The following is an 8,943-nucleotide window of genomic DNA, read 5'->3' as shown; positions in this document are numbered from 1 at the left end:
TACATGACAGTTGACCTGAAAATGTAGCCGCTTCTTTTTCCCTGATTTTACTGCGAATCCGAGATATCTCCTTGAATTCACAGCCATCAGTATATGGAGATAAGCATCTTTTAGATCTATTTTTACCATGTAATCTGCCTGTTGCACAAAGTGGGTTACTGATAAAAAATATTCTCCATACAAATGGTAGACAGGCATTGACTCTTGCGGTCCAGAATGTTTTGTCTGGCTTCTGAACTAGCTAAAGGCAAGAGTACACTCCCTGGAACTCTTGTTTTGGCACCTTTTCTATAAGAGCTTTTTTAAAAAGGGTCAGAGCTTCTGTTAGAAGAGCTTCTAACTTTTCTCTTGAATGGTAAGTGGATACCAGAAATTCCAGACTTTGATTCTCAGAGAACTTTATTCTGTAACCCTCTGCTACTGTATTCAATATCCATTGATTTTAAGTGGGGTCTTCCCATTGCTGAAGAAGGAATCTCAGGGAACCCCCTACTCTTCTGGTGTCATTATGTCCTTCTCTCATCTTGTTTGTTAGAGTTCTCTCTTTAGATCTCTGAAAGGTCTACGAAACTTCCTGTATTTGTCTTGGCCACGAAAAGGCCTTTGACCTGTTTTGAAATATTCTGTAACTACTGCAACTTTTTAAGCCAACTTTACCTATATCAAGTATTACTTTGTATTTGTAAATAAGGAATAAAATCTCCATCCTGCCCCTACTCACAGGGCTGTGAGTAGGGGCATGTGTACTAAACAGTACAGATGCCACGAAAATAAAAAACAAACCCCACCCTCGAATCTAAAAGTGCTCCCAAAGTGCACTGTAGGGAGCCATAGTTCCAGGAACCAAACTTTGTTTTCCTGGTACTATAGTTTCCCTTTAAGCCAACCCGAGTGGGGCTGAAAAAAAACAAAAAACACGCATCTAAAAATTTTATTTCTTTTTCCTATTAAGGAATTTAGTTTATTGCTCCCCCTCACTATTGTTAGTAGACAGGTTTTTATTTTATGTGAGGGGGTGACTAGTGGTTTGGGGACTTTATTTGAACAATTTAAAGGTTAAAAAAAAACAAATAAAAAAGTTAAATGGAGGACCTAGGGACATTTGGGGTGACTAGAGGGACATTCAAATATAGTGGAGTTGGGAGGGGGATTTAAAAAAATAAATGACTGACTAATTTTTAGATTTATAGTAAAAACTGTATAAACTGTTATGCAGTATTCTAAATTTAATCTGAGGGTAAGATGTACTGAAGACCAGGTTGACTGTTGAATCCTGATCCCATATTTCAGAACGCTGCATTATTGTTGCTACTTATAAATTTTGTCTACACACTGGATGCCTCAAAGATCATAGATTTATATTTACACTTCATTTGATAAAATCAAGGCACTGCAAATTGCCTAAAATTTGGGGATACAGTTTATTATCAATTACCCATGAGGGTGGGATAATCAAGAAACAGACATTAAATTGCAGACTTTTTTTTTCTCCCCATTTCCCCCTTTTCATAGACTAACATGAAACGAAAGACATAAAATACTTGTAAATACTAATGGACCTCTTATAGAATTAATATGGGTTATGGCTACCGTACGTCCTTTAAAACCGTTAATTTGAATTTTACTACACAAAGCAAGAATGAACCATAAACGTTCATAGCATTACAGGTGCTCATCTTCAAAATTATAAAAATATATAAAATAAATCATAACAGACAATGGCTTAAAATGTTTTCCACTTTTATTTAAGAATTTAATCCTTTGTACACTTGCAGGCAGTTTTTAAAGCCAGTTTATCATTTTACAAAAAGTTTCCAGGTCTTTGTATCAATGTTCCCATTCCTAAGCAGTCATGTATCCTTCTTATTTTAGGCTTCAAAATGCACAAACATCTAAAAACGTTTTGCACATATTCCACACATCCCTAACCAAACCCACCCATCCACCCCCAAAATAGCTTCTGGGAAAAAAAATAAAAAAAAAAAATAAAAAAAATAAAATCAGCACACTCTACCTCTGGATGTTATTCAACTACTATGATGAACCCCTCAAATATAGCATAGGGTACAGATTTCATAAGTACTTCCCTGGTGTAAAAAAACAAAAAACCACATTGGGATACACAAAAAAATAAAATATATATATAATTCCACATCACAGCAGCAGGGGAAAAAATACAAACCAATTTCAAATAACTGAACATGTGGATTCAGACAGAAGCAGAAGTCCCTGGGGTGACAAGCATTTCAGCCATGCCAACACAATCCCTCAGTGTTTCTACATCCAAACCGAAATCTGAGTAAGTGGCTCATTTAAACAGTCGGTGTGACAGAGTGCAAGATGCAATCTGGATAGGCAAGTAAAGACTCCACTCCGATGTCTACTATGGATATCCAGATGTAGCAGCACCTGTGTATGAAGTCTAGATGCTTTAGGCTGGGTGCTCAGATTGAAAGGGAAAAAAAAAATATATAAAAAGGACGTTTCCCAATGAGAAACATTTATTTTGCAGTCTTAATGTTTTATAGGGACTTATTACCCTTTTCAGCATTGCCAGTATGGAATTGGGAAGTATCCACCTTGGGCAGCAGGAGGGCGGGATTAGTGGACAGAATAAATTGCAGAGCACAAAGTCTGTTTATTCATCAGAGCCTGCTGATCTTTTCTGGGCTCGTTTACGTGGAGACCTTCTTGGTGAAGCTTTGTCTAAAGAGGGAGGAAATAAAGAAAAAAATAAAGTGTTACTGAATCAATACTATATCACTAGGTACTAGACTACACTTTATGAGCAAGCGTCCAGTTAACACAATCATGCAAAACAAACAAACATTGGTCATCTTTACAAAAATGGGCTTGAGTGGGTGCAGCAAAAACCTAGAGCACATTTTCAGAGTCTCTTTAACCAAATTTTATTTTAACAAAGAGGATTTTTATCAACCTGTAAAAGGGCATGAAACAAAATGGACAAATATTGAGGAGGTTGGGTAAGTGTGCAAGTTGTTTTTTTATTTTTTCCCTCAAATATGTCAGAGTTGTCTTTGGCTACATATAACTGAGCAGTCAGCAGCTGGAAATATAGTGACTGGGTAGCTTTTAATAAAAAGCTGCCCAAAAGCCACATTTGAATATAGTTAGCAATAACTGGCTGCTCACCGTAACCACATATGAACATTTTTTGAGCCATTTTGGTTTGTCACTCCAAACCCATACATTGATCCTACTGGATAAAGATTATGTAGGATTCAAAAGTTATTACAGCTGAGGCATCATATTTATCATGGGATTAGTGTGGCATTTATATAAACTAAAAGATGGCAAAGTAATGAGTTATAATTTTACATGGGATGAAAGGATTGAAAATATGTATTATGCATCTTATTTCCAGATTTGTTTTAAATGACATTAAGGTAAGCAGCCAACATATCTAACTTCACAAGACCAAAAACACCACAATAGCATTCAGACAGACAATAGAATGTGCCTCACCTCGTCTACTTTGCACTGAAACAGCAAGAAAGAGGGGAAACAAGAAATAGCAAAAAAGATTAGGAGAACAGCAGACAGCAGTTAGATTGCTAATAGAAACAAATATATGCCAATAAAAATTGAAAGAAACAAGGGGGAAAGACATTGCTCCCAATAGTTAAACATGGAAACTAAGACAAGAAATGTAACACTGAATAATAAAACAAGCTAACAAACTCAAGGTCTGCCTGGGACAATGCCACATTAAATATCAATTTGCAATTCAAACCATTCAAACAGGTTCTGAATACTTACTGATTTGGCTCAACGTTTCGGCAGGAATCCAACTCATATCTACATCGTTTTGATTAGATGTACCCATCTCTACTTTTTGTGCAGGCCTCTTCCTCTGTAAAGGAGAAAACCCAATGTTAAAAAAAATAAATAAATGTATAGATAGAGAACACACAAACCAGCAAAAAGATTGTCCTTTGCATCCTCGGTAAAACTGTAACAAATGTTTGTTTAGCAAACATAGGACAGCACAGGCTACTAGCCATCACAGGAACCTGCCAAATATAACTTTGCAGCTACTCTAGTGTCAGAAGACTACTTGATACATCATGCTGGTGAAAATAATCAATGCAATAGCTATGTTTGAAAAGTCTAGCCATCACTGCATTTGTACAACTGTGCTGTAAATGTGCAATAACTTTTTAACTGTATAATCATGTTCACCACAGCTTTTATAGAAAGTCTGGATGCAATAATGCTACCCTACATGCAAATGAAACAAGTTATGCCTGGTGAAGAGATTTGGACATTAACTGTTGGATGCAGCAAGGCATCTTATGCATTGATTTCATTTGTGAGTACACAAGACTCTCCAAGTTTGAGATTTATAGAGTTCAGAAGACCCCGTGCAGAGCGATCTGCTTCATTGTTCAGCATGGCGTAAATTTCCATTACATTTTACGTTTATTGGGATGCAGTGAAGTTGCCCATGTAAGTTATGAATTTTGCATATTGCAAAAGGAAACACTGAATAGAACTAGGAATCCTAGATACTAATCCTAAACAAAATAAAAAAACTGAAATCCGCAACAGCCACCAAAGGTCCTTTTTCGACATATAGCAGAGTAAAACTTTGTCACAGCGTGACATTCTGCTGCACAAGCTGACTGACCTCCCAATGCTTTCCTATGAAAAGCATTAAATTGGCCGAGATGATAGAGACGGGTCTCAGCCAAGGAAATGGCACCTTACAAATGGAAATAGAGAAGGGAGTAGGCTTTCAGCTAAATTGTGATGAAAAAAGAATTTAAATCATTAAGCAATATTAAGAGATGGGATATGTAGAAAAATTCCCATCACACAATGGGCTCCATACCTTTCTGGACTCCAGCAGCTGGTGCAATCCAACAATTACCAGCAAACCAAGCCCACCAAGGAAAAGGTACATGAAAATCCTATAGGGAAAAGGAAATCAAAACTGAAATTAACTCTCCAACTAAAAAGGTAGTATCAAGATTTGTATTGTGGATTGTAAGAATTCCATCTCCTTCAATAAGACAATTGCATAAAGATACATTTTGTGGTTAAAAATCACTCAAAAGGATCTTAGAACTTACGTTTCCCCATCTAGACCGTCTTCCTTTTCAATAATGGTAACAGTCTGGTTGAAAACTGCATCCTGGAAAGTATTCCCCTATGAGAGTAAAGGTGAAGTTTTAGTCACTAACATTTAATTATTTAAAACACATTTACAAAGCTAAGAAAAGTATCCTCAAGTTCAGTCTGATTATTTTCCAAAAACTTAATTGAACCTATTTGTGCTCCAAAGTTAGACACAAAATTTACATAAACAGAAAATAAACGCTCAAAACACTCACAAATAAACCATAAAAACAAAATCTGGCTTGTGGCAGTGTTTTTCAATAGGCCAGAAATTCATGATGTTTGCTGCAGCTCAAATGACTTAAAAGAACACCACAAACCCCTAAAGCACTCAAGCTTGCTGAAATGCTTTGTGTGTGTAGAGCGCGTCCACTTTATTTTACAATGAAAAGTGCATATTTACAAATGAAACTTTGTCGCACCCTCTGGCTTTCAAGAAGAAAACAAGTCCTTTTAATTCCTGGTTATTTAGCTCAGCAAAGCTAAAATCAAGAGGCACACACTGATTTAGAGCTCCTGTCTTGCCAAGTCTTCTCATTGAGCTGCATTTGGAAGTCTAATCTGATAGCCACAGAAAGTCTGAGTTTGGTTAGAAAGGGAGGGATTGCACAGACCACAACTGCAGTTTAGGTAAACTGTATTTAGATATACCCTTAATGAAAAAAGTGAAAAATTAAAGAAACACTCTGGGCACCATAACGTCAACAAAATAAAGTTATTGTGCCAGGAGGTGCCTGGCACTGGCTCACCTTAAAGAGTTAAACTGTTCAACAGTTTAATTCCAAAGTCTGTGTTCCAGCACCAAACCGCCCTACCTCCCTGTCCCAACGTTTTTTGAAAGTTTTAAACTGGAAGGTTCTTACAGAATCAGGCAGCAAAGCTACTGGTTTTTAATTTAGGCAGTGGAATGCCCTTTTATTTATTTACATGGAGCCAGTCATGCACCAGTATGGGAATCCTAAAAGTCCTGGTCTTTTGTCAAACCCAGAGAACAGGGCTAAGAAATTACAGTTTTATATTGTGTTTAAAAAAAAAAAAAACCTACCTCACTGCTTCCCTTTCCAATGCATCCTCTTTAAATCAGATTGCTAATAAACCACTGAGCATCATTTGAAATAACAGTGATATACATAAATATCTATAGTCCCCATTATTAATAAATATAGCATTATCAAAGCACATTGAACTTCCTAGGCATTTGTCAACCAAGTCTTACATTTGCATCTTTGTAGTTCAAATTGATGACCAGCCCAAAGGGACGCCCTCCCATTGGTTCAGCTGGAATAAACGAATATTCAAAAGTGGCCTGTTTCTGAGGTGGAACAATTGTATTTAAAGGAAGGGCAGTGAAATTCTGAATGTAGAATTGGTAGTCTTGAGGATAACGGAACGATGCATCCAAAGATTCAACAATGAAGTCTTCACTACCCTTGTTAGTGAAGCCCACTAGAAACTTCACAATGTCATTAGCTGGGAAATCTAACGAGAGATAAAAATAAATATTATGATGTACATGGTAGCAAAGAACAATCATGGTTTCAGGGTTTTATTTTTAAGGGAGGAAAATAAAAAAAATGTGAATGTAGCAAAAATAGCTTAATTACAAAATGTGCAATGTACGATATTTACAAATGGAAATATGAAACTTACAGACTTCATACATTTTATGACATCATAAACATGGCCATGATTAAAGGATATCAGCTTTAGTATCTGTGATAGATATCTTGTTTTATTTTAAATTAAATAAAAACAGGTTAATTTTTTAAAATGTATTTCTTTACAAGGTAGCTTTTGGGACAGCTTTGGGTAAAAACACATTGTATAATGATAAAAGATTAAAAAAAAAAAATCTAACACACAAGTGAAATAATGCACAAGGCATGTCAAGTAGTTGTTTTGATCTTTCATTAATGAACTGTTTTGCAGATAGGCTGTGTTACAATTCATGCAAACATATGCTGTAACACAAAAAAAAAGTTTTAGCAATCTAACATACCGAATAAGGATGGTCCATTAAGTCTTCCAGTTACTTTCTGTAAATTATGCTAAGCAGTGAAGAGCACAGAGTTTACTACATGATTTCCCAAGCACATCAGTCATTACAGAGCTTTCTTCCGTGTTTTTTACAGAATGGTTCCTGCGTACAGTTAAAGGGACACTCTGAGCACCAATATTATAATGCATTTGATAGGTATTGGCCTAATTATCATGCTATATTTTGCATGCTCAAATATTCATAGTTTTTTTTATAAAATAAATGTTTTTGGGAAGGTTGCCCCATGAGACTGCCTCTTTAGCCACATCCCTTCACTCCAGAAAAAGACTTATCAAAAAAAAGTATGCATGTAGCTTAGCCACTGACAGTACTAAATGAGCTGAACAAAAAAGAAGCAGAAGGGGAGAACCATCAGGGAGGCATGTAGTAAGGATATTGCTACCCGTTTGCAGTTTCTCTGACTGTCTGCAGTCAGGCTGTGTATTAAAAGCAGCTCATCCAGTGTTGGGGATGAGACGGAGTGCATACCTTTGATAAGGAAGTCCTCCTGGCATGAAATGACTTTGCTAAGGAGGCAAGTTTATGGTGTAGCATTCTGCAAAACATATTGACTTTTATGCAAAAGCTATAAAGATTTGAGCATGCAAAAAATATTAATGAGGCTAAAATCTATCAAATGCATTAAAGTTGTATTTGTGACTAGGTGCCCATTTAAGCAGAAGGTTTGAGGTTTTTTTTATTCTAATAGTGGGTCGAACTGGTATATTTTGAAGAGTCTGTGCAAAGTGAAGATCGATTGAGTACTGGTCACATAACTAAAGGAAGGTTAATAATTCCAAACACCAAAGAGTGATTTTTATTTTTTTATATTTTTTTTTAAGACAATAAAAAGGCATGACCTAAAATAAATGGCTTCTTAAACCTAAAACCAGATCAGTAAAATCAACATTATTATTCTAGTTTTGGCCAATAACAATTGTGACACATTTATAATGACATTTATTTATTTTTCTCCATACTGGAAACAAAGCTCACCTTCTCCTTTAACAAAAAGAATAGTTGTATCGGCATTAGGGGAAGCTTTTGGTTCGCCTGAACTTAAGTCTTCTTCATCCTCTTTTTCTTCTGCCTAATATGAACATGACAGAAGAAAAAAAAATAAAAATAAATCACGGTTTAAAACAATGGAGTACTGCAGATCTTTTACTATACATTTCTTTAGACTAACAATGTAAAAACGAATACTCTGACACTGTAAACTTAAGTTTAAAGCATTCTGTAAAATTACAGCACTATGTTATGCTCTACAAATCTAGAGTTTTTAAAAAAAATGGGAAACATACAAACAACCAAAGAATGAATAGCACTACTGAGACTTCCTTAAAGGGACACTATAGTCACCTGAACAACTTTAGCTTAATGAAGCAGTTTTGGTGTATAGAACATGCCCCTGCAGCCTCACTGCTCAATCCTCTGCCATTTAGGAGTTAAATCCCTTTGTTTATGAACCCTAGTCACACCTCCCTGCATGTGACTTGCACAGCCTTCCATAAACACTTCCTGTAAAGAGCCCTATTTAGGCTTTCTTTATTGCAAGTTCTGCCTGCTATGTTAATAGCTTGCTAGACCCTGCAAGAGCCTCCTGTATGTGATTAAAGTTCAATTTAGAGATTGAGATACAATTATTTAAGGTAAATTACATCTGTTTGAAAGTGAAACCAGTTTTATTTTTCATGCAGGCTCTGTCAATCATAGACAGGGGTGTTGTGGCTAGGGCTGCATAAACAGAAACAAAGTGATTT

General features: G+C 36.0%; 1 protein-coding gene across 2 annotated transcripts in view; it reads right to left on the bottom strand.

Annotated features, from left to right (window-relative positions):
- Positions 1 to 1,779: 1,779 nt before the first annotated feature.
- Positions 1,780 to 8,943, bottom strand: part of SSR1 (signal sequence receptor subunit 1) — a 21,162-nt gene continuing 13,998 nt past the window's right edge. Inside the window, exons 3-9 of one of the 2 annotated variants that reach the window (XM_063451755.1) lie at positions 8,177 to 8,270; positions 6,359 to 6,621; positions 5,097 to 5,173; positions 4,856 to 4,934; positions 3,781 to 3,874; positions 3,487 to 3,501; positions 1,780 to 2,706 (exon numbers count right to left, since the gene is read on the bottom strand). In XM_063451755.1, the coding sequence (XP_063307825.1) occupies positions 2,639 to 2,706; positions 3,487 to 3,501; positions 3,781 to 3,874; positions 4,856 to 4,934; positions 5,097 to 5,173; positions 6,359 to 6,621; positions 8,177 to 8,270 (690 nt within the window). In that variant the 3' untranslated portion in view covers positions 1,780 to 2,638. The remainder of the gene's footprint in view (positions 2,707 to 3,486; positions 3,502 to 3,780; positions 3,875 to 4,855; positions 4,935 to 5,096; positions 5,174 to 6,358; positions 6,622 to 8,176; positions 8,271 to 8,943) is intronic. The other variant, XM_063451756.1, reaches the window with a different exon arrangement.

Source organism: Pelobates fuscus, chromosome 4, assembly GCF_036172605.1.
Source record: "Pelobates fuscus isolate aPelFus1 chromosome 4, aPelFus1.pri, whole genome shotgun sequence".
NCBI classification, from domain to species: Eukaryota; Metazoa; Chordata; class Amphibia; order Anura; family Pelobatidae; genus Pelobates; species Pelobates fuscus.
The sequence above is the reverse complement of the archived record's forward strand: the minus strand, read 5'-3'. Positions and strand labels throughout refer to the sequence as shown.